Source organism: Gadus chalcogrammus, chromosome 16 (genome assembly GCF_026213295.1).
Source record: "Gadus chalcogrammus isolate NIFS_2021 chromosome 16, NIFS_Gcha_1.0, whole genome shotgun sequence".
NCBI lineage: Eukaryota > Metazoa > Chordata > Actinopteri > Gadiformes > Gadidae > Gadus > Gadus chalcogrammus.
In genome coordinates this window covers 20,093,874-20,119,707 of record NC_079427.1, presented here as the reverse complement: position 1 = coordinate 20,119,707, position 25,834 = coordinate 20,093,874, and the positions used below count along the sequence as shown (strand labels likewise).

General features: G+C 42.6%; 3 protein-coding genes across 5 annotated transcripts in view; 1 reads left to right on the top strand and 2 right to left on the bottom strand.

Moving 5' to 3' along the window:
• Positions 1-11,828, top strand: part of gdpd5b (glycerophosphodiester phosphodiesterase domain containing 5b) — a 43,061-nt gene extending 31,233 nt beyond the window's left edge. Inside the window, exons 10-17 of one of the 2 annotated variants that reach the window (XR_008904419.1) lie at positions 655-805; positions 2,937-3,158; positions 3,254-3,411; positions 3,795-3,942; positions 4,508-4,590; positions 6,405-6,517; positions 6,757-7,067; positions 7,449-7,534. Coding sequence is in view for 1 of the 2 variants with exons in the window: in XM_056611519.1 (XP_056467494.1) it covers positions 655-805; positions 2,937-3,158; positions 3,254-3,411; positions 3,795-3,942; positions 4,508-4,590; positions 6,405-6,517; positions 7,449-7,534 (961 nt within the window). In the remaining variant the exon portion in view is untranslated. Of the gene's footprint in view, positions 1-654; positions 806-2,936; positions 3,159-3,253; positions 3,412-3,794; positions 3,943-4,507; positions 4,591-6,404; positions 6,518-6,756; positions 7,068-7,448 lie in introns of both variants that reach the window. The other variant, XM_056611519.1, reaches the window with a different exon arrangement.
• hspa13 (heat shock protein 70 family, member 13) lies at positions 10,463-15,240 on the bottom strand. Its single transcript, XM_056611520.1, has 5 exons — positions 15,084-15,240; positions 14,525-14,865; positions 14,151-14,364; positions 12,536-12,703; positions 10,463-12,305 (listed from the first exon to the last, which is right to left on the bottom strand). Exons 1-5 carry the CDS (start codon positions 15,106-15,108, stop codon positions 11,737-11,739), a joined length of 1,317 nt encoding a protein of 438 aa, XP_056467495.1. The 5' UTR covers positions 15,109-15,240; the 3' UTR covers positions 10,463-11,736.
• A 477-nt stretch (positions 15,241-15,717) lies between these two features.
• Positions 15,718-22,734, bottom strand: LOC130406128 (SAM domain-containing protein SAMSN-1-like). 2 transcript variants are annotated; one of them, XM_056611525.1, is made up of 8 exons: positions 22,357-22,734; positions 21,606-21,686; positions 20,988-21,116; positions 20,296-20,410; positions 20,018-20,166; positions 19,630-19,842; positions 18,696-18,843; positions 15,718-16,562 (listed from the first exon to the last, which is right to left on the bottom strand). In XM_056611525.1, exons 1-8 carry the CDS (start codon positions 22,411-22,413, stop codon positions 16,405-16,407), a joined length of 1,050 nt encoding a protein of 349 aa, XP_056467500.1. In that variant the 5' UTR covers positions 22,414-22,734; the 3' UTR covers positions 15,718-16,404. The 2 variants fall into 2 exon arrangements, with proteins under 2 accessions (XP_056467500.1, XP_056467501.1); XM_056611526.1 differs by lacking the exon at positions 15,718-16,562 and adding an exon at positions 17,264-17,291 and having other exon boundaries at positions 22,357-22,732.
• Between the last annotated feature and the right edge of the window lie 3,100 nt (positions 22,735-25,834).

Genomic DNA, 25,834 nt, shown 5'->3' with positions numbered 1-25,834 from the left:
TGTCTGCAGTATTTGTCTCCACCGCTCTCATCTTACTTGAGCTCACCTTCAAACCAAATGTTATTCCCCCCCCCCTCTTATTATTGAACTTGACCTCCAGAGATTTAGATTCTTCCATGCCTTGTTGGAGAGATAAGGTAACGAAATAAGATAAGGGAATGAAAAGAGATTACTTTGATCCACTTCATGAAAATACGTGGCATTTTATTAGTATCCCATAAACTATGTTGAAAATGTCGAACAGTTGAAGTGCATCTGTTTTGCATTGGAACAATTTGGATTTCAAAATGGCCCGCATTATGAAAGACAAAGGAATGACTAAAAATAACTAAAGATTATTTATAATGGCGCTCTTAAATAGGAATGCATTTTTGTTGTCTGATATGCAAAGGCATACATAATACTAAATGCAGAGAAATAATCACTTGGGAATCACATGGGAATGTATTAACACCTTAAAAGTTGAACACCACTGACCGTGTGCAGGTGTTTGTCTGTATAACTTATGTGACCTCTCCATTCCATTGAATCACTTCATCATTTCTCTTTCAGTCTCGTCTGTCTTGCTTCTGTATGTGTTTTCCTGCATGTTTCCTACTTTCCAACATGCAGCAGATCATAATGCATGCTCATCCCTGTGTCTGCTTCTCCCAGTGTGGATGGAGTGCCGTTCCTGATGCGTGACCGCACGCTGCGCCGGACAACAGATGTGGAGACGGTGTTCCCGGACAGGCACGCGGAGGACGCCTCGTTCTTTAACTGGACGGACCTCCGCCAGCTGAACGCCGGACAGTGGTTCTTGGAGGTAGAAAATCCCTTGTGGAATCTTTTTTTTTATTAGTAGTAGTGATAATTATGTTTTTTTGGGGGTTTAAACATAGTTATCTGTCTTATATGATACTCAACATAGTAATCTATGCCCGTTTATCACTGTTACTGAAATACGACCCTCATTTTGAAGAAAATGATAATCAAATTCTATGTTTTGGCCAGCCTCCCTAAAAACCATGGGAGCGTTCCACCTTGCTCCGAACGCAGGTGCCGTTCTCTTCATGACGTCAATGTGCATTTTCCGAGGCCCTTGCTAGAGCTCTGTCTGGGCAGTGGTCGACTGCTGCGTCCGAGCGAGGGTTAAGCTTCCCGAACACTCACAGTATAACGCCATGGTCTGGGTGGAAGGTGAAGCGCTTTATCTGAGCAGCGGTTTATTTAATGTTGAGTGAGGGTCAGGCTTCCCAGACACCTATAACATAACGCTGCTGTCTGTGGCACATTTAATATACAATATCACTCATTATAGCGCTCATGCAAAATAGCGGTCCTAAAAAGGTCAGAAAGTTGGTGTGGGTCGTGATCATGGGGAGAAGACTGTTTCCTAAACTCTCAACCCAAAATGTTTTTTTTTTTTAATCTCATAGATTTAGAATCACAGCTTTAAAACTGGGTTCACTTCTTCTTCAAAGAGCAAGCGTAGTGGTGATCTAATTTTAAACACCCAAGCCGCTATGCTGCTCCCTTGTACTATGAATATTACTATCAGTTGCATTACCATCCATACTACCTGGTCCTGCAGGCTTTGAGAGTACTTTCCACTGAAGCACTGTTGGACACGGAGCCACTCCATTGATTGAAATCAAGATAATGCCCATACAGGCGTGTTTTTAATTTAGTTTATTGATGCTGATATTGATTTGGAAATGGGCCCGAAGCCTGATCTCATCCACAAGCACGGTCCAGAGAGCCGTTCTTATAAATCTTCTTGATGAAACAACACATAAGTGCAGGAGAGATTGCAGTTGAATAAATAATGGTCCAACCGTTGACAGCTGCACTCCCCTGTTAAAGAAGGACTGCAGTCTATAGGCTGTTGTCACGCTATGGTCCAAGGACGGTGTGTTACTCTGTTGGATTATACTGTACTGTCTGCATCTTAGATGTATTGAGTCTCAACTCATTCGGGAACCCAACTTTGTAAAATGTGCTTTGAACCAGAAACATGAGACTCTTCTACTAAGGAGCGCATCAAGTTTAGGTTCCACGTTAAAAACAGTTTTACACCTGGCCCATCCGATAGCGGAACAGTTTCAGCAGGCAGGAAGTGATACTCATCAAGTACCACGAGAGATGGAGACGGGGGATTGTACAAGAATGAGATTTCCATTCCTTTCGAGACAGACAGTCCAATTGGCTGCACCGGCACTTTTATCTCCTTGTTGTTCATTGCCTCTAGGTGGAGCTATGTATGTTTAACATTGTAGCCCTAACAGGAATGGTGGGCAACAAGCAGGCAACACAGATTAGTATCCCTCCTTGGCCATTGGTCGGCATTGTTTTGCGTCTGCAAAGCGCCGGCAATTCCCGAAAGACGCCTGCTCTGATGCCCCTACAAAGACTCACCGTGTCTGTGTGCAGCTGACAGTGAGCCAAATGGGATTTTATTGCAGCCTGGCCCAAAGACTTGACAAACAGTGATGTGCGTGTATGATAAAGGTTGCATTGAAAGCACCAGACCATGCTCCCTTCTGAGGAACGGCCCAAGGGGTGGATAGCGGTGCTTTCAGAAATGCCCTTTACAGAATGCTGGTATTCTGAGTGCAGGGTTGTCCATAGATGTGGATCTCTGTTTCATGCCATGCCTACAACATCCGTGGAGAAACAATATCCTTCCCGCAATATATCCTGTGCTCAATGATTATATGCATGAAGGGACTAGGAGTAACACAATAAACAATAAGTGGTAATTATATAGACAAATTATTCATCAGGGACCCCACCAAACACCGATGGCCTCAACAGTGTGACTTATGTACCCTGAGCTTCAGAATCGACTCCATGACTGAATGCAAAACGGCCATTTTGGCTCAACTCTTTCCGCTGTCAACTGATGAAACCCCTCGCCTGATGTTAACCGACCCCCCCCCCCCACCCCCCTCCAGGACGACCCCTTCTGGACGGTGCACACCCTCTCCGAGGGGGAGAAGCGGGAGATGGCCAACCAGAGCGTATGCAGCCTGGAGCAGCTGCTGGCGCTGGCCGCGCCCCGCAACCGCACGGTGGTCTTCCGGCTGCGCCGCCCCCCCGCCGGCCACCCCTGCCACCACAGCTGGATCAACGACACGCTGGAGGCCGTCCGCTCTGCCCGAGTGCCGCTGAGCCTGGTGAGTGTGTGGGGGCTTGGGGCCGGTTGTCTGGGAGTCCACAGCCACCAGCGAGCACAGAACCACGCTCAACATTCCGCTGGGACGGTCCGCAGGTGATGTGGACGCCGGACGAGGACCGGGACCAAGTAAGGCGGATGGCCCCCGAGCTGCTCCAGACGTCGCTACGGAAACAGAGCCCCCAGGCCCTCCACCAGCAGGGCGTCGGCAGGCTGCTGCTACGATACAACCTCGCCAGCGCACAGGATGTCCGGTCGGTCCCCCCACACGCGCGCACACACGCTCGAAAATACACGCACACGTTGGCACACACTGAGACGGATATAAACACACATTTTTAAAATGGATTTGTTTGATCACAGCCTTTGATATGAAATGGCATTTGATTATAAAACATCAAACATATTTTAACATTGAAGAGTATTTGCATTTGACTGTAGATGCACATGAATTAAATGCAAATTCGATTCATGCGCTCTACTTGTAATCAAATCGCCGTCGGACAAAAAAAGCAAATACGGTGATCCGAAGTGACGCGTTCAAAGGGGTACGATGCTGCAGAGCCACTGCCAAAAACGGAGGTGGAACGTGCACCCCTCGACTGACGCGCTGCAAACGGCCCCGCGTGTCTTCCAGAGAGTTCTCCCAGAGCAACGTGAGCCTGGCCCTGCACACAGTGAACGAGCCCTGGCTGTACTCGGTGTTGTGGTGCAGCGGGGTCCCGGCCGTCTCCTCCGACGCCCCCCACGTCCTCAAGAAGCTGCTCAGCCCCGTCTGGCTCCTGGTAAGCACTGCTCTGAAGGGCTTTATGATCACTTTGGTTCAAGCGTAGTGGCTCTCACAGCGTGGAACGGGTTACACAGAAAAAAACAAAAAAACCATTGAGGTATTTCACTTCATGTCTGATTTGCCTTAAAATACCACTTTAGCGTAATCCCCTATGCGAAATGCAAAAAAAAAAATGTATTCCATAATTTCATTATCACTAAGCATACTCTTACCATCATAATGACACACAGTCGCACGCACGCTTGCACGCCTGACGCACACACACAGGGGGGTGGGTTCATGGGGGATACACCATCTGCTGTCCTGTCTGTCTCTCGCGCGTCCTGATGGGCGGCTTACAGGCACTCTTGCTGCCAGTTTGTTTTTGTTCTACCTTGTGTATTTTACTGTCATGCACTTTGACACGTGTGTGTGTGTGTGTGTGTGTGTGTGTGTGTGTGTGTGTGTGTGTGTGTGTGTGTGTGTGTGTGTGTGTGTGTGTGTGTGTGTGTGTGTGTGTGTGTGTGTGTGTGTGTGTGTGTGTGTGTGTGTTCTCTACATGCACATGGTGGTGCTTCCAGAGACCGGCGGAGTACTGCCTGATCTGGGTATCTGCAGACCTGGTCTCCTTTGCTGTAGTCATAGGAATCTTTATATTCCAGAAGTAAGTATGGATCCACAGGCATGTTGATGCAACTCCTAAATCAATTCATGTGGTCAGACAAAATGCCCTCTTCTATGATAGAGCTGCTTTCTTTAACAAGTATACGCCGTAGAGTGAAATGTACACTCTAGTTACAGGTAATAAGTACACAACCTCCCTCATGTACTGCACAAATACTTTCTCAGCAGGGCATAGAAACCCAGCCTCATAAAACATAACTTTTTTTCTCAAATGTGCAGTTTCCATGATGCAACATGGACTGCCCTATTTATAAATAATCTTCATTCTCTGTGTGACATTCCAACCGCTGACTTTCCTCTTCAACCCCACCAGAGGGCTTTTGATTAATATTGTGGGCGAGCAGCAATACATTACTGCCAGGCGCACAAGTATACAGGAAAACAACAGCTCCCTTTCTTCTTAATGTTTGTATTTGTGTGTCTGACTGGCTGCGTGGATTTGTCTGCCAAGTGGGAGATGGTGATCGATGGTTAGGTTGCAGGTTCGGTTCCCGGTTTGCTCTGCTTGAGCTCACTCTCCGGAGGCTTCCCCTGGCTTTTCAAAACAACAACTGACCTCTCTTGTTTCTCGTCTTCTCCTGTGCCCCCCCCCCCCCCCCCTCCTCTTCCCCTCTTTTATCCTCCTCTACTGCCTTCCTCTCTCTGCCTGATGTGCATGTTCTTGTCCTCTGCTGCATTCTGGCATCTTCTCTCAGCTATCACATGATCAGGTAACTGGGTCGCTCCTCCTGGCCCACACTCTTCCTTCCTCTCGTTCTCTCATCCTCTCGTGCATTTTCACTCGTACCTCTTTTTCTCTTCTTTTCATAATTTCTTCTCTCCTTGCCATGCTGTTAACATCTTTGGCTCTTCCTGGTTCTTTGTGTATTTTCCCATCCTGTTGTCAAACAGATTTCTTTTTTTCTTTTTTATTCCACCTACTCTCTATCTTCTTCTTCTCTGTTTTATCTCACCCTACGATCTCTTGCCTGAATCATTGTCAAACTTCTGCCACGCCCCCTGCTGCCCCCTAGAGGGCCTGATAAGAGCTACAGCTGCATCTTAATCCCTCTGGGCTGAAAATGGAGGCTTTCTAGAAACCACAGGGCAATATTTAACATGGTTGTGGCCATTAATAATGGGTACAAAGATGTTTTTATTTTATGAAGCCCCAATAACCATTTGGAGTGGTTTATTAGAAAACAAATTCCAATTTTCCAAGTGTATTAGTGGAAGGGTTTGTTTTTTGTGTTTAAAGAAATGATTTGGCAATCAAAGCATTTATCTTCTTTGGATATTTTTGTTTTTAATTCATTTTTGCATGTCTCATTGGACAAGAATGATTGTGTTGGATGATTTCATCACGGCAATTAAATAATTCATTTGTTTTTTGTGATGCAACAAATCCAGGATTAAAACCCATATTTCATCTGCATTAGGGAACATTTTAGACAGGACAACACGCCACATTCTTATTATAATTGAAAATGTCATTTGTGGAATTAAATAATAATTATTGATTTTTGAACTCCCGACAAACAAATAGTTTTTGATCAATGAATCTTTCACCATAACTTCATCGCAGAGCTACCAAAGCCCCAGAGAGCGAGTCCTAAATCCAGACTGCTCTCTTCTGACACCACTTAGAATCCCCCCCCCATTCCTCAGCTATGGTATTAAAGTTAAACTGACACGTCCCCGTCATGTCACCCAGTGCGAGCAGAGGCCACCAAGGTCATCTCCAACGGCCCCTCTTGGTGTTCCTGGCGTTCCCTGACCTCTGACCCCTGACTTGTGTGACCCCCACTCCTACAGGTTCAGGATGAGCGGTATGCGCAGCTACAACCCGGAGCAGATCATGTTGAAGGCGGCAGGCAGGAGGTCCAGCCAAGACGTCAACATCATGAAGGAGAAGCTCATCTTCTCTGGTTAGGACCCAGGGCTGATTGTTGTGGTTGTTGTTGTTGTGTTTGCGTTTGGTTAACTGTTGTACTCAGAAATGGCTTCATATGTGGCAAACAATAAAAAGGTAAGCAAAGCAGCCATTATTTTGGAGAGAATCGGGTAGGCCAAGCTGGTATGTGACTTGTTTCCCAGCATGCATCTCTCCTGAGTGTTTGTAAATGTCCTTCCTCTCCCCCCCCCCCCCCCCCACCTCCCTACTAAGGTCCGCCCCAGTAGTCAACCTGCCTCCATCCATCCTACGTATGTGATGCCCAACCACCTCCTCTCCATCTCTCCAGTCCAGCTGGGCCTCTTCTTCCTCCTACACTTCCTTACTCCAACCCATTCCGTTGTCCAGTGTTTCCATCCCCCTGCGTACTTCACAGTACACATCCATGCATCTCCTTGCCTCCCACTCCACCTCCTCCTAAATGCAACTTTCCCCATTACCGGAGACAGAGGCGTGTGTGCGTAAGCTTTGTGACACCCCAGGGTGTCAACCCAGCTTCTTATTCAGGGGGGAGGGGTGAGAAGGTGAGCGTGATGGGTCACATTTGTTGTAATGATTTGTGTTGGTTTCTTTAGTGACATTTTCCAAAAGGATTGTTCGACAGCAACTGTTGGCTCGCTCTGTGTTCTCAAGGATGATCTCTAAGAGCCTTGAATGCCAATGTGTTTCATCAATCATTAAGTTGTTCATTGATTCACGTTCATTGTTAAATGTCAATCATTCAACCTTCTGGATGCGACACATTTTGGCCATATATTTGCCTTTTAATTAAATTTATCTGGAAAAAATAACGCTTTCATTATAAAACTGATCGTTTCATTTAATAATTTATTATACACTGCAATAGTTCAAACCATCTAACTAACAATATTTATTTTTTGTCCTTGTCGTTTGGCGCCCCCTAGAGGTCAGCAACGGCATCGGCACCGCTGATGAGCTGTACATGGAGAACAGTTATGACTACTACACCAACGAAGGCATCACACAGTGATTCCCATTGGCTCACCTACATCCACTGCAAGGAAACTCCTGCCTGTATGAAAGGGAATATTAGAGATGGGGGTGGGGGGCGGTACACAAACACAAAGTGACAATGTAAGATAACTTTCTTTTTCTTCCTTTCCTGAAGTCATTTGAATAGTTGTAAGTCTGGTCTCTTCCCTTGTGCTACTTATTGACCTGCAGACCACTGCATTTTCCGGGGATGATATGGAAACTTCCCATTTGCTGTGCATACGTTGTGTATATAAGATTTGTTCATGCTCGTCTGAACTACATATTGTAATGTGAGACTGTAAAGCACTTTTTAGTATTGAAAATATTTAGCCAAATCTTTGGCTTCCTTTGCTGGGTCGAGATATTTCAGGCGCGCCATACGTTACCAATGCCTGCTTTCCTAAACATGGTTTTCTTTAGCTCTCTATTAATGATTTTCTTGAAAGCGTGTTTTGGGAAAGCTGTCACTTTATTTAACACACTGTAGTTGACATTTTAAGTTTTATCTGGCGACGATGGCTTTGGTAGAGTTGTACACGAGATGTCGACAAAGTATGAGGCAACACAAGGAAATGTTGCCTGATGTTGACACACTGCTCTGCTGTGTGATTAACACGACTAAACTTTAATATTTATATTTTGTTTTTTAAAGGACAAAAATATCGCCTTGCTGTTTACACGGTTCCTACCTGCTCGACCAAGTGAAATGTTTTTCCCTGAGAGAGGGGTATTTAAATGATGCCTCTATTATCCATGCATGGATAGGGCTGACCTCACCAGGAGATTAGTCGGAGCTGCGCTCCCTAAGAGACACTAAACGAAGTGATGGAACAGTCTGAAGTTTGCTCTTTATGGTGTCTTTTTAAGGTGCACGTGAATGTGTTTGGACGTATTTCTTTTTTTAAGATGTGAGGGCCTACAATGTATTTGGTTGACTGACTGGGTGTTTGCAGTGTTGGTATGAGTGTGTCGCTGTATAAGTAGATGGTAAATTATGCTCTGGCTAGGAGCAGCATTTTAACGATGTGACCATGGTGTGTAACACACATAGGACCAATCGTCATGGCCCTGGGAAGTCAAGATGTCCGTACTTTGCTGGAAAGACTTGTTGAGGATTGCAGTTAACCTACAGCATGTTGTCAACTGAAGACATTTATGTTTGCTGATGATGGCGTGAAACAAAATGTGAGTGCTTTTGGGCAAATGAAGTGGGGTGTTTTTATGTGAAAAGAAATCTGTAAGCGGTTGAAGGGACATTGCATAACAACCGGCTGTGCAGGGTCAATAAAGGGATTGCCTTTTGTGTTATTTTCTCTCTTTGGGTAGCCTATTACTGTGCCTCAAAGGTTAACATTAAAAGCTAATTTGAAACAAGAGTTTCTGAGAATTGTGTTCATTTTGAGCCATGTGTAGAAGAGCTGATTTTTTTTGTTTGAGCTGATTTTTATAATTATTTAGCCAGGACGATTTGGCTCGAAAAACTATGGTAGAGGGTGCATAATGTAAAAAATATATTTTTTCACAACATTTTCATCTTTACATTTTATGTGGATCATATTATATAAAGGCAGGCCACTCCCATTGGAAGTTTAAAATAAATTTGTATTTTCAGATAACTAACATTAGTTTATGATTGTTGTTGTCTCAACCCACAGTTCACTTACCATCCAAAAGGTTCAGTCATGAGAAGTAATTTTAAATCAAGGATTTGGGTAAATAAAGACAATATAGTGAATAGGCCACTCGTCTTGCAGTCATTTTGAACTGGCCCTTGTTTTCACCATAAGGGGTCGTGGTCCTTATGACAGACAGGTGAAGTAAGCCTGGCTGATGGGGTTAGCAGTAGCCTACCTGAGCAGGACTGATGACCTAGCTGCCTCCGTGGATTGAGGCTACAATGGATGGCTGCCAACAGGGAAAAACTATCTCATCAGATGTCTGGAAGATGGCGTCAGGGACTTTGGTTCTCCTTTACAATCTACTTCCACACCAGCAAATAGCTTCTAGTCACTTACATTGCGCAGGCAGTTGAATAGTGATAAGGAAAGAGGAAAGCTAATTTGCGGAAGCATATGACTCAGACTGTACAGTCATATTAAGACGGTAGAAGAGCTGCTACAGGACAGTAGGAAGTATGTGCAATACTTTCTGTTAAAAGGCTGTTCTACTTGCATAGAAAAAAATGTAGGAAAACAAACGATGTAAATAAACATCACAGCATTGGAAAAGTTGATCTTGAAAGGCGTTGGCAGCCTGGTCAATGCAAGCGAATCGAGGGTTGAAATTTTGGTGAAATATTGCTTTCATTTTGACTTTTGATCAATCAAATTTCTCTCAAACTATAATTAGCCTTAAATCATCAGTTCAAAGCTGGTTAGATTTAAAAATGTGGCTTGTATCAACATTCTAGGATGAATACATTAATTATTAATCTACGCTTGGATTTTATGTAGGCCTACTGCATCAACTAGTTTTGCCAACCCTTTCAACAAAGCCCTATATAAGAAATCAAGTCATCTGAAGTGGATGTTTAAAGTTACACAACTTTAATGGACTAAAATAAATACGTTTGCTCTTTAAAGTATCAGTTGTAAATTTCCCTTTACGATAGGACTAAAAAAAATAAATCCTTATGAAAATAGTTATTTATTATACTCTTCAGTAAGAATAAACACACATCTTCCTATTTACATAGTCATCCGATGTATCAGTATATTTATCAGTACGAAAGTGAGGCAGCGTGAGGCCTAATGTTAATCTTACGTAATTAGAATACGTTTCGGAATGAGATTTGAATGAAATTCTAAAAGCGGCAGGCATATACAGTTTATCGTTTCCTTGGGAAACATACAGACCGTGGCTAGGACTATATGTCAACACGTTCCTTGATAATGTACATATTGAAATAATTCAACCTAATCACATCAAAGTACGAACATGTATAGCAACACAATGTCATGGCATTAACACATTTCCACAAGCGTTTCCTAGGCAACACGAAAACTGCATGTAGCCCATTGGGCCATTGGAAATGGAGAGAATATAATAAGCCGGAACATGGCAGAGGTGGGCCTTCAAAGTGGCTTGCTGAGGTTGGACCTTTCACGTTGCTAGAAGTGAGCTCTTTGGAGAAAAATAAATATACTAAATCTGACTGGCGGAGCTCCAACATCATATTCTGACATGATGATGAATCATGTCAAAGCAGAGCAGTTTCCCAGCAGCTGATTGGCCAATCTATACGGACAACTCAATCTGCAAAAAAACATACATTGGAATGACAAGCTGCTGAATGCTCCAATGTAGAACATATTAAGTAGGCTCCTATAAGTTACTTAATGTGTTGTTGATGAGGTCTTGAGAAACCGTTGTCTTTGCAGTAGTCCTAGCAATTACACTGTCATCTTTTGTCCCAATAACCTGCTGTGGAACCTAATGCCAGTGTTTATGTCTTTGTTACACATCAGCCTTTTGTCTTCATTAACAGGCCATATGAAGAAGCACGAGCCTGTGGCACATCACTCCTACAGTAAACACTATGGTAGCACTCAGAAAAGGCACGCACATTGGGTCAACATCGGTTGGAAAAGTAAGGGAGTGGGAAGTATCGCCATACGTAAAGCGCTCACAGGCCCATTCAAATGTGCAAATAAATAAATAAATAATATTTAAAGTTCTGGATGAACTGGCTGATTTACAATGTATAATAATATCTATATGTAAAGGATCGGTCCCTGAATGGCACACTATCAGAAATGCCATGCAAAAAATCATGATAACATTCCAGCTAAATGTAAAGATGGCATCTCATTGCATTGACGAGAAACATGTACAATAAAGCAATCTGTCACTAGAAAACATCCAAAATTAACACCTATTACTATCAGAAGCATGAACCAGTGACATTGGTAACAAATGATGTTGATACATGTTAACAAATAATTAAAAACTATGTTTTTCACAAATCCACGTATAGCTGTTTAAACAACATCCTATAGATATCTCCATAAGCGACTGGTTCTTCTTGCCCTAACCAATGATTCTGGTGACCCAACAGCATTCATCCATTGTGCACCTTCACCAGAGACTACACCTGCCTAATTTCAGAAGCATTGCACTTTAAAGTATTCAGTCGTATTCCTCGGGTACCCTCTATGTCATGGTTTTAGGCTGAGAGCTGGGGGCCTCTATCCGTGACTAGTTGAAATTGACCTTGCGCAGGTGTCTGTTTGGGATTTCTATGGCGCTGACTTGCAAGGGCCAGGAACCTCCCATGATGCCCGCCTGGATGGCCACCCCCGTGACCACGGCCAGGTCGGGGTCCACCGACGTGTTGGGCTCCTTGCCGAAGAACTGTCGGATCAGCTGCCTGATCCGGGGTATCCTGGTGGAGCCTCCCACGAGCACGATCTCGTCCACCTCCTCAGCCTTCAGGCGGCCCTCCACCAGCACCGTCTTGATGGGCTCCAGGATCTTCTGGAAGAGGTCCGCGTTGAGCTCCTCAAACGCCTCGCGGGTGACGGTCATTTGGAAGAGGACGGGCGGCTTCCCGGCTGCAGGGGTCTCCGCCGCCTGGAGCTGCAGGGGCACCCGGACGCTGACGCTGGGCTGGAGGGTGAGGTTGAGCTTGGCCTCATCGGCGTGCTGACGGAGGCGGTGGACGTCTTCTTTGAGAGAGACTGCGATGCCGAACGTCTGCAGGACTTGGTCCATCATGTGCTGCAGCAGCCGCTGGCTGAAGTCTTGGCCGCCCAGCTTGTTGTTCCCTAGGGACAAAACCCAAAGGGGTTTCAATATAGGCCTACTAGTAAACTACAGATGTACAGTTACAAAATAGAAAGAAACAGGACTTTAGACCAGTAGACCAAAGCTCTTCAAAAAGTTAAAACTATAAAAACTTTTCAGACAATAAAAGCCTTGTAACTTTTCCTATACAAACCAACTGGTTGATCTGCAGCGATCTGAGATGAGGGATAGAGAGGGGTGACCGGCCTACCTGCCATGGCCCTGGTGATGAACATGCCTCCCTGTTTGTTGAGCAGGGACACGTCCAGCGTTCCTCCACCCAGGTCCACCACCAGCACGTTGAACACCTCCACCTTGTGGAGGCCGTACGCCATAGCAGCCGCCGTGGGCTCGTTGATTACCCGTAGGATTTCTAAACCTGGAGGTGAGCATTACAGACGTTAACCAAGCTAGTAGCAACATTCTGCATGGACGGTGAGTGAATTGAAAAAATACAAACCATGCACCACCACAAAACAAGATAAAAGTGAGTTTGAGGAATCTACTATGTTTTTAAATAACACATTCAATTAAAGGTAAAAGGGATTCGCCAGTTATATGTAAATCATTGTTTGCTATCTAGATTCAAATTCATGTTCATATTAACAGCTGCTTATGGCTGGGTAACCTGTCAGTGGCCGCAGTGTATTCCCCTTCAAATAAACAGGACCTAGGCTACTGTAACACTGCAAGTCATTCGAAGTAGATTAGCAAAAGCTAACCCAGCAAACTCACCTTCTGGATGAACAATGATGAATTTGGAAATAAATAAATTATCAGAATCTGGGTAAGACAGGTATCTGCTTATTTACATACATCTCTGCGTTTCCTTTTTGGAAAAGGGAAGGCCAAGGGAAGGCAACTTTCTTGTTTGTTTGTAGTGGCAAGCGAAACTTTAAACTTTAAAGGAGAAATCCGGTGTAAAATGGATCTGGGATATGTTTGGTATGATAACGAGTTGGAATGTTCTTTTGTAGAAGCATTCTTAAGTTGGCTGTTTTAGCCGGTTCTACCAAAACGCTATACACTTTGAATGATAGGGGCGATAAAAACGAAATCGCTATTTTAAACCACTTACAAGGCTAGAAGATCGATAACTAGATTGGCAAACACGGAGCTTGCGTGTTGTTGACGGATGTCACAAGCTCTGTGTTCGCCAATCTACCTATCGAGTCTTGAAGACAAGATGGTGTCGACGGGTGAATTACTGATGGTATTGTGTGCATAAAATAAATTAAATATTTTTTTTAATAAACAATCTGTACACTTACAGTTATCAAGTTAGTTATCAATGCCTCGTTTGAGACCCTTATTATACTACCAAAGAAGTGTAGGGCTACTTCTAGCCTTGTAAGTGGTTTAAAATAACGATTTAGTGATTACCATGAGACATGCCCCTATCGTTCCAAGTTTAAAGCGTTTTGGTAGAATCGGCTAAGACAGCCAACTTAAGTTCTTAATTAAGAATGCGTCTATATACGTTTATTTTGCTCCCAAACGAACATTCCAACTCGTTATCATACCAAACATATCCAAGATCCATTTTACACCGGATTTCTCCATTAAGTAACAATTTACTCAACTTAAAGTTATTTCTAAGCTCCCTGATTACAAATTAGAATTTGGAGAATCAAGAAGTTGAATAGAATTGAGAGAAACATGGCAGAAATATGTTTCAGTGTATTTAGCAATATACCATGTGTTGGCATATCGCTGAATAAACACAAGACATCATGTCATCAAGTCATGTTTTAAATCACACGCCATTGCTGTGAAACAGTACAGCAATCCAGGAAACTACTTTAAAATAGAAAGTGACTACTGACCAGCAAGATTAGCAGCCATGATAGTGTAGTTTCGCTGTCTTTCGTCAAACTCAGCGGGCACAGAGATAACAGCCTTCTCTATCTGCATCCCCAGGTGTTTCTCAGCCATCTGCTTCATCTTCAACAATAGTCTGGAGCCAATGAACTCTGGGCTGACTGTAAATGTCAGATTGGTGGTAACTAGGAACTCTGCACTGCCGTTGTTGTTTATCACCTAGCGGACGGAAAAGAAAGATGGCACTTGAGTATTTAAGATGAAATTCTTGAATTCTTGTACGGCTATAAAAAATAAAGTTAAATACATTTGTTTGAATTAGTATAAACTTAATATACTTTGTCACTTTAAATAATACATTAACAACAACATAGCTCACCTGGAATGGGTAGCGAGCACTCTCCTGTTCTAAAAGGTTGGGGTCGAAGATCTTGCCTATGAATCGTTTCGCATCATAGATTGTGTTCTGGGGGTTGCTGTCAGCCAGGTCCTGGGCCTCATGCCCCACCAGGACCTCGGTGAGGGTGAACGACACGGCACTGGGTATGCTTTTCCTTCCTTCTTCATCGGCGATCACCTCGACGTCGCCGACCCCGGGGTTGAACACCCCCACCGAGCAGTACGTGGTCCCCAGATCCAGCCCGATCACTCTGGGTTTGGGAGGAGGCAGATACTGCTGGCCCAGGTAGCCGGCCAGGAACAAGGCGAGGATGACAGAACCTGGCGTCAGCAGCGGACCGGAAGAGACAAGTTGCGATGACGCCAATAAATTATTATACAACCTAAACAATGATTAATAACACTAGGTGGTTCTAAGATCAGGCCAATAACACGTAGTTGCCTTCCTGAGCAATAGACAAAACAGCTAGTAGCTAAAACATTATACAGTAACGTAACGTTAGCGAGAATTTATTATGTAGCAATGTAAGATAACTTACCTATCATGGACACTTCTCCAGACATAACTATGCGGTCTGTAGTGATGCGATATAATGTATTTATTATACTGTGAAGGATGCCCGGTCTTCTAAAGATTGCGTCTGACCGTAGCGTTTCAAGCGTATGGAACAACTACACGTCATCTTTGTGTTGTAGTTCCTGAGTCCCATGAGCCTGGGTATTGTAGTTCTTTTAAGGGATTTTGAGACTCACAGTTGAGCGTACGTAGCGACACCTGGCGGTTCACCTAACAATAACAAACACGTTTATGCTGCGTTTCGGCCTATGGGGTTTATTTAGCACTTCCTCTAACAGAAGCAAAAGTGTGAACTGATATTTCATTCAATATCTACAAGCAATATGCGTAAGAAACTAATCATTTTTATTGATGGCAGCATTATGCATTCATGAATTCATTGAAACATTGAAACACATGGTCATATCTAAACATAGAAGTCTGTCTCATATAGAACATAAGGGTTGTTATGTTATGATTCTGAACGGACTGAGAACAGGCGAGTAGCCAGTTCCTTATTCCTCGTGCTGTCCCCTCCGGGCTACAAAACAGGGTTCATCTTGATACGAAACAGAAAACAAACAACAAGCTACTTTTCTTATTTATTATTTTATTGCTTTAATTAACAAAACAGTGAGGAGAGTGATGAATCTTAAAACACAGGGATTGTGGGTAATGTAGTAAAGGGAGAGTGAGCGAGAGAGAGAGAGAGAGAGAGAGAGAGAGAGAGAGAGAGAGAGAGAGAGAGAGAGAGAGAGAGAGAGAGAGAGAGAGAGAGAGAGAGAGAGAGAGAGAGAGAGAGAGAGAGAGTCTTGCAAAAGTTCCTTTATCTGGTTCCATTCTTTATTTCAATTAGAAATGTAATAATGGGAAACTAAAACTTTACATTAGTAACTACCTCACTCTAATGCCTTCATTGAGGAAGTAAAAAAATATGATTATGTTAAAGGCTTTATAAACAGAAAGCACTGCATTTATATATATATACATTATATACAAGTAGATCCGTTAATAATTTTACTTTTCTGAGCAATGTAAGGTATCAAAAATCCCAGGTCAAGAGAAGTATGTTGTCTTCAGTTTTTCAACTACTAATATCACAATGCAAAACTTATTTTAATTTATTTTAGAAGGGGCCTTTTTTGCCCCGGCAAAATAAAGCACTGTCCAGGAATGTTATACCAACACCTCGCCCTTAATAAGGGACTCAGGGACTCTGGGTTTGATTCAATGTGTTCAATGACATCCCAGAATGTCATAATGACATCAAGACCTCCATGGGGGGGCGGCCGTGCTGACCCAGGCTAGCCCTCCGCCGTGCTGGGGGCAGGGTCTCCCTCCTCCTTCAGGGGGTCGGAGCCCTCTGAGGGGATGAAGCAGCCGGAGTCCCGGAGACCCTCCATGTCCTCCTCTGGCAGACCACAGGTAGAACTCCCCTCCTCCGCCGCTCTCTGCCCATCACCTGAGGACATCAGTTTGTTTGGATCACAATGTGGCACTGGTGCTACTGAACACCAACTAGCACGTGAAAATATGATGGATTAAAGCGGATTTTCAAAAGTCATGTGCAGCATGTCAACAAGCTCTTTGCTTAAAATATTAAAGAAACTTTTTTTAATACTGAAAGTCTCACCTACTAACTGGGAGGGGCAAAATCGACCCGACTTTAATAGAGTAAAATTGTAGTTTTTGACTTTTAAGGTGTGCAACTTCCTTCATGTTAGTTTTAATGCTAACACCGAATGACTCATCGTGAGATACAAGTGTTGTAATAGTCTTTGCATATGTTTGAAATGTAGTTCAATATCAACATTTTTGCAAAAGTTCTTTAATTTTGACTTTGAATAAATGTACCTATGATTTTGTCATGTTTAATCCAAGGCTTTCTGTGATCAGGTGGCCACTCCGCCAGAATAATAGCCGGTAAGCTTGATTAAATTGCTTGAATCTGACGTCAGCACTCTCACATTAGAAGGTCACCCTGCGGCCATCTGTTTGCTCTCACACTAAACCAAACACTACTTCCCTTTGACATTAAATGGCTTATCACACACACACACGCGCACACGCGCACACACGCACACACGCACACGCACACGCACACGCACACGCACACACACACACACACACACACACACACATACACACACACACACATAAACCCACCTGGAAAAGTGTCATGAAGACCCACCTGGAAAAGTCCCCCCCCCCCAGAATTACAATTCTTTTCGACTCAAGTGGAAAGGTTTGTTTACCACTCTTTCTGGTTAAAAAAAGCAGATTAGAAGAGCACAATCGGCCTCTTCACATTAAGCGTGCAGGAGAGGAAGTCACATGACAAGCCTCTTTCAGCATGCAGGGTGAGTTGCTTTAGTTGGGGTGAGGGAGACGTGCTGTTGCCTCATTCAGTGTCTTCACGACTAGAGCTTCTTCCACGTCATCACATTATTATAATAACAGGGTTGTAGGTGTTCTCTTCTTAGAGACTCTGATCTGGGGGGGGGGGGTATGGGTATATTAACATGTGACTGCACACCAATGTCTCCAGAGACATGGTGACTAATGTATGATAGTAAGCATTATTGTCCCTTAACACTTATATTCAGAAACAACACGGCCTCCAAAAACTATTGGCCTAAGCAACACCAGTAGAGACATATACTTTTCCCTGAAATTTTAAACGTCACAAACGTGCAAAAATATATATTAATATGGCATTCAGCCCAATGCTTATAATAAATCTGTCTCATTCAATAGGCCAATGCTGTGGTAAAGTTTGTAAAGTATGACCAAGTGTTTCTTTCTGTTCAATAGATAGAATCTCATCAATCCCCTGTAGGAGAAATGTATTAATGTTTGTCCCTATAAAACAATAATGGTAAAAAAATAAATACAAAACATGACGCTAACTCTAAAGTCAAACCGTTCAATCTGAAGGCTCTACTTAACCTCTCCCCCTACTCACTTCCACCAATGCAAAGCGAACAGAACTAAGTAGGGGAGGGTGTAGCCTAACTAGTTTGTGAACGACCCAGAGAAACACAATGCAAATTCAATGTGAACATGTATGAGGCTTTGTAATAAAATCCAGGACAATTTTGAAATTCAGCCCGGACACATTTTTTTAAAAGTGTCTCAAAAAAAGGGCATGTCCGGGAAAAAGAGGACGTCTGATTACCCTACGTACGGGGAACCCATTTGATTCCTACCTTTTCCACTGTTGCGGCGGAAATTGGTGGGCGCTATACTGGTCATTTCACTGCATGAGAAATACGTGTAAAATAAGTGTGGCTTGTGAGCTTGTGCATGGGTTGTATTGTGTGTGTCTCACGCCTATCGCGTGAGACTTGAGAGCCCTGCACACACACTCTCAATATGTTGAGTGCTTTGGGTATCTAGAAAAGCGCTTTATAAATGCAATAAAGAATTTGTATTATTAGAAGTAGCAGAAATATTAGTATTACCAGCAGCAGTATAAGTATTATTAGCAGTACAGTAATATTAATATTAGTAGCAGTAGTATTGGTAGTATTAATAGTAGTAGCAGTAGTAGTAGTAGTAGTAGCAATAGTAGTAGAAGTAGTGTGTTACTGACCTTCTGTGTAGCAGCAGTCCGCTGCAGCTAGCAGCCTGCGTCTGTGCTCAGGGTCTTTGATATTCAGCTCTATCAGGTGTTTCTCCTTTAGATGCATCAGGTCATCCACCGTCTGGTAACCGTTCAGAAGCAAGGCTGAGGCGTACTCCTGAGAACACCAGTGCCAGGAATGTTACAAAGAGAGACTTGGGACTATTGTATTTGCATCAAATTTTCTAAATTACAGAAAGTAATTCATCTGCTGGATTGTTAATCGTAATGTTCCACTAAGGATCACATTTAAAGTGTTTATTTGCTAAGCAATATAAACATTTAGACCAGTTGATAACCAAGTTGCCAGAAAGAAAATAAAAAAAATTATCAACGTAATTGAAGGATGTGGCATCAGCAGCGATGATGGAAACTGATTAAACTCCAAGTAATACACGCATCTGTGTTTGCGTGTGTGTGTGTGTGTGTGTGTGTGTGTGTGTGTGTGTGTGTGTGTGTGTGTGTGTGTGTGTGTGTGTGTGTGTGTGTGTGTGTGTGTGTGTGTGTGTGTGTGTGTGTGTGTGCGAGTGTTTGGGTGTGTGTGTGTGTGTGGCGTGCTTGCGCGTGTGTGTGCGTGTGCGTGTGTGTGCTTGTGTATGTTTCTGTGTTTCTATGTCGCTTTGTTTTTGCATTGCCGTGTTTTTGTGTTTCTGTGTGGGATTTCGTGGTTCCATGGTTTCATCAATAAACATATCTCTGACGGGTCGCCATGTCAGCAATCAGACTTGCATAGGTTCAACCGGGATGATTAAGTAATTAAACTGTGCTTCATTTATTTTAACTATTGAAACATGTTTAACCAGTGGATAACTCCTATGTCTCTTTGACGCAGTAAAGGGGACATGGGACATTGTTGAATTACTTCCTGGGTTTCAGGAGGACCTGCCTCAGGGCCCTTCCTCACCTGTAAATTAAGCTGCTCCAGCAGCTCCAGCAGGGTGTTGGGCCTTGGCCTTCTGCTCAGCTTCTGTTGTCTGATCTTCGGGGCCTCCTCCTCTTTCTCCGTTTCGACCAAAACATCCACGTAGATGAACTTGAAGTTGCCCACTTTGTTGTTGAGCATGCCCGTCCAGATCCCCATCGGAGGCTTGCTGATGACGCTGATGATGTCACCAGCCTGCCAAAACATAACGAATCACTAGGTTCTTTTGGGGGTATTATTTCTCAGTATACAAATGAATCAATAACAAAATAGACTTTTTTTCTTTTAAATTAAATTAACTTGATCAAAATATTACAATGCAACTTTGCTTTCGCTTAAGGTCATTTATCAACAATGCAATCTGCTGCACCTTGAGGTTGAGGGAATCCGTGTCATACGGGCTGGGCACAAAGTCTGTATGGACTCGGGCTCGGCCACAGAACTGTCCTGGGTAGGATCCGTCCTCCTCCAGTCGAAGACTGTTTCTCTTGGAGCCATTGGACTCAGTGGTTACCCCACCTGAACCAGTAAACACGAGACAATGGGTTGTGAATACAGTGTTTCTGCAGCTGTAGAGCAGCGCTGTTTGCTTTCTCACCAGCAGGGGGAGAAGAAGAGCTATAGAACAATTTACAGGCTGGAACTTACTGGAAGAGCTCTGGCCACTATAGAGACTTTCTAAAGAGTTCCTGGTCTTTGAAGAAGCTTTCTCTTGAGTGCAACTCTCTGCCTCTCCATCTGGCTCTCTGTCTGTGTCATCACCCTGAAAGGTCAAATACATGCTTAGTGAGCAAAGTTTCAAAACCGCCATGTCTGTTCATGAGAGACAGATGTCATTATTTTGGCAGAATCAGTGCCAGGAATGTTACAAAGAGTAACTAACCCTAAATTGCAGAAATAATACATCTGCTGAATTGTTAATCCTAAATATTCCACTAAGGATAACCGTTTAAAGTGTTTATTTGCTAAGCAATTTTAACATTTAGACCTGTTGATCAAGTTGCAAGAAAAAAAAAAAAAAAAAAAGTAAATGTAAGGATGTAATATCAGCAGCGATGATGGAAACTGATTAACCTCCAAGTAATACATGCATCATTGTGTGTGTGTGTGTGTGTGTGTGTGTGTGTGTGTGTGTGTGTGTGTGTGTGTGTGTGTGTGTGTGTGTGTGTGTGTGTGTGTGTGTGTGTGTGTGTGTGTGTGTGTGGTGTGTGTGTGTGTGTGTGGATAACTGGACAGGTCACAGATGTGTTTGTGTGTTTTTATGTTTCTCTGTTTCTATGTCACTTTGTTTTTGCGTTGCTGTGTTTTTGTGTTTCTGTGTGGGATTTTCTGTAACTTACCATCTCTTCAGAGCATGCCTTCTGATGCTTCTTGCCCATCTTTCTGCGCATGGTCAGTGAAATCGCCTTCATCTTCTTGCTCAGTCCAGCTGACTTATTTGATTCCAAACCGTCCAATTCTTCTTTAATCTACCCAAACATGGAAGAGCTTTGGTCAAAAAGGGGTTTCTGAGGCCCTCTAATTGGTAAAGACAAATCTTTACCAATTCACCAAAATCAGTCCATTGAATTCTGTGAAAAAGCTTACGTAAAAGGCAAAGGCATTCTCAAGACCAATTGGCATCTACTAGGCCAGTTAGTGTAAACATAACTGGTTGTCCTACTACTGCTATCCCCTGTAGAAGACGTGCCTCTATGTTATAGTTAGTGCTTGAAAAACAAAAAACTTTGTTAAGCTAAAAAACTGTACACTGAGCAACTTCATGTATTTGTGAGGACATGGAGTTGCATTCAGTTTCAATAATTCAGATTCTTCATTACTTCATTGATACAGAGGAATAACGTTACGTTCACAGGAGGTCAAACACAGAAAAATCATTGTAAAAACAGTGAATATAAATAAAAGGAACAGAAAATGATCAACACAAGGTACAGTAAGGCTGTGATGTAACTACCAACCATTGCGGTACCATTCTCCTCCAGCTTGGAATGTGATAGTGGGTTTCTGAGGCCCTCGAACCTCCCAAAGCTGGTGGAGCGCTATGGGCATGGATTAGAGACACAATATGAGACCTCCATCGGGTCAATTAATAGGATTGTGGTCGTCGGATGTGGGCTGGTGTGATTAATCCAGAATAGTGTCATGATTTGATGTGTAGAAGGTTGGTTGCACGATTGCAGCCAGGTTTTATAACAGCATTGAGGAGTGCTGGCTTATTCACATTTGTGCGCCAGACATGACCCCATAAGTACCGCTGAAATGCTTTCGTTTTTTTTAATTTTCCATAAGCCACGAGTTCACTTAATCCTCTCACTGTGGACCCCACATCCCAAATGCCGTCGAAATAATTCTATAAATGAATAATCCTTGAAAAGCCTATTTTAATATGGAGGCCTTGCCCCTAGACAGGCCTGTCTCTTCATTCCTCTCACGTCTTGCTTTGGGACTCCCTGTATACACACATACGTTCTAATGTTAATGTTATAGTCATTTTTTAAACATACCATCCCACTTTTACTTTTTTTGGGGAACTATGTCAATTTTGTTTAACTCACTAACCAAGATTACCAAAAAGTAAAGTAATAATCTTTGAAACCAATATTTGTTCAATTTGATCAAACACAGATTTTTAGTAGCAGGTAATTATGTTATTTGCATGAAATACTGGACTCTTTAAATGTTCCTCTTTTTATTTCAAAATTCACTTACCTTTGGTTTGTGGCTCTTGGTTTTATCTGAAACATTTGAGGCAGCCCTTTGTAACATTTTGTATTATATTTAACTGTAAATTATACTGGCTCTTGTTTTTGTTCTCGCTTCTTGACTTGTACTGGTAGGAAATGTTTGAACAGCAGATCTGCCTTGATGTCAGCCTGCCCACTTCCTCAAACCACGCAGGATGTGGCGAAATTACTGCAAAATAAGTTTCCCAAGGATGTTTAACATGCGATTAAAGAAGCTATTTTGGTCTGTCTTATAAAACACCACAGGTTTCGTTAGTAGAAATTGGAAGGAAATTCATAAAATTGGGTTTATCAGGTGTAAAATAATAACATTATTACGTCAAACGTAGACTGACAACAGAACACAAGTCCTGGCTTGTACTGGATTCTTAAAGGTTTCATACTCAAAGACACATTTTAGCAACCAAATATAAAAGTATGATAGAATATATACTTTAAATATATTATTTTGTAAACATTTGCCCAAATGTTTCAAATGTATGGTGTCTATGTTCTATAATCTATGATACATGCTTTATCGCAATCAATTAAAGGACAACATTTTCATGCCAATTCCTGTTGAAGAGCATTTCGCCACACGGTGAACAATAGCAATACAGAACTTTGGTTTTTGTGATGAGACATCTTGTAAATTACTTGAATGACGTTTCACTTTTTTTTTGTGCAGAAACTCGGTACTCCCGCAACATGCATGAATCCAAAATGATTACATTTGAGGCAGGCACACTCACACTAAATGCTCTTTGCCAGAATTGGTACATAGAAGCTCATTGGCCAAATTAATTTGGTATGTTTTAGTAAAGCCAGTCGTGATGGCTACTATGGTTCGATCAGAGACGGGTATTGCTCTTATAATTACATAATTGTCCGAAACTCATCCATCTAACACTCTAGTTTGGACCTAACAATATAAACATAAAAACATTTTAGTTCCACTCCATTGTTTAACATGTGTCATCACATTTCCACCACCTCCGTGCCGCTGGCCTCCGAAGGCTTTTATTTCTCAACCCGCCAGCCACTTCCCTGACAGGAAGTGGCGCCGCGACGACTCTACTCTAGTGTGTTGAAACAACTTCCTCTTCAGGCCTCATTCTTGAACCTTACTTCTTTAGAAAAGTTATTATTTTGAACGTACACCCTCAAAGAGAGTGGGAAAGGGAGGAGGCAGGGGGAAAGAATGAGAGAGAGCATGAGAAATTGAGAGGACGACGAATGGAATGAGAGATAAAGAGACCAGCTATGATTTGTTCTTGATGGGATGTAAACTGTCTGTCAATGGCGAATCCATTTGAATGTTAACCTTCTTGTTGTAAAGCTCTTCACAGGACAGGGGACCTTTGACGTATACAGCGGAGGCTCTGACGTCAACATGTAGGACCGGTGGGAACATGTAGTTATGTTAACCCAGCCCTTCACTGTGTTTGAATTGCACGCGGTTCATCTGGTCAGTCTTATAAAAAAAAGAAGTCCACTGACAATAACATTCGCTAATCCCACTGCTTCCAATCAGACGTTAGCTCCTTTCAATCCAGATTAAGGTTTCTAATCTATTGCCCCACAGCCACCGGGGACCTGGCTGTTCATCTCCATCGTTTTCATTACAAAGCCAGAGGACCCCGTTCACAAAATGTCACCAATACCCGCCTCCTCAAATGTTGCAGAAGAAAGTGAAAGATTAACACAAATAGTCTATAATGTAATGGTACTGGCTGTGGTGTGATCCCCCCCACCACACACACCCACACACTCACTATGTAAAGTGCTACGAATGCCTTGCAAAAGGTGCTAAATGCTAATATTAATTAATTGATTATTGTTGCTATTACTGTCATTAATTGTATCATTATTATTACGTTATCATCTATTCTGGATATTATTTATTGAAGTTAATTCTCTTTTTCTATACATCCATTTATGATATTTTAATTCTCCTTTCCCGGAGAGGGTAGCTTTTTAGGGGTTTATTTAATAAAAACCTTAAAACCCTGTTCAGTATCTTAACTCAGTAAAATATTTATTCTAGCAGTTTTCCAACTTTTCAAGATCAAGTAAACCCCTTTTTGTTTAAACCCTCTGAACCTGAATTACAGTCTGCTTTTGAAGCCAGAACCTGATCCTTTCAACAACTATATTATAAAATGCACAGAATAAACTTTGTGTCAACTTTTTGTGAGCTTTTCTAAAGTAAGTACTTTCTACGCCAAACATTTGTAAATTACATATTGAGTTAGGACTTGAAATGTTTTATTCAGCATTTAGAAATTACATATATATTCTAAACAGAGTTAAAAAAAATTAATATCTGTCTTAAAATTGTATATAGCCAGAAATAAAGGCTTATTCAATCCTTTTCTAATGTACCTGAGTTGATCAATCCATCCTTCATGTAATTTATAAATCCATAGTGACCTCACATATCATTATATTAGCAAATGTTACTTTTTATGATTTCCTATGTTGACGGAATAGGAACCTTGTGTAATGCAGTGTGGTATCACAGCAGACCACATTTGGCATCAGGTGGATTTAGATGCACTCGGTTACGCATCAGAGAAAATTGCTGGGATCAGATCAGGTATTTGGAACCTGGTTCAGTGTCCCGCCACGGGCGGACTCAGACAACGCATAACGTTGGGATGAGATTCTGGAGACCAAACACTATCTTGTTCATTTTAATGTAAATTATAACCCAAGACGATGTCATAGCTGGTGTCTGGGTCACGTACTGAGGTAACAATGATAATTGTTGTCAAGAATGTGAGGAACGGATCAGGAGAGCTGAGCTGGATGACAGCAGGAGATAGAGGAGGAGAAAGGTTCCTACGGGATAACCCAGCCCTAGTGTCTGCATCGGACCCTGCACAAGCCCTCGCTTAATCAGCAACGAATGGGATTCCACCAGAAGGACCTTCTGATCGCAATACGGGATCATCCTTCTCACGTTAAACAAACCCCCTTCACGTTGTCATGTGGATCCTACACAAACAATTCGTGCCATATCGAGCGTATAGCGATCGCATCTGTTCACAGCTATACCGCAGGCTTAACTCAGTGTGACCAGCTCTCAGGGAGCCCGGCAGGTCATTGACCTTTCAGGATAATCTTGACGTGTGTCTCGGGTATCAGCTGAACTTGGAGTTCAGTTTCAAACAAATGACATGTAGGTGACACAGATTCGATGCACTGCGCTCTGTCAACTTTGCACTCAGTCTTGGAATATAAATATACAAATAATAGGACAACCAGATGAGTTTATCGGGGACACGGTATATGTTTTTTACAAAAAGTTAACGAGAAATGTGGAAAGGCGAAGATGTTATGACCCAAAACACCTGGATCTTTCCGTTAATAAAAAAACAATATACAATACGTAAGAGATAATACTACTACTACTAATAATAATAATAATACATTATCATCATTGTCATGGTGAATGATCA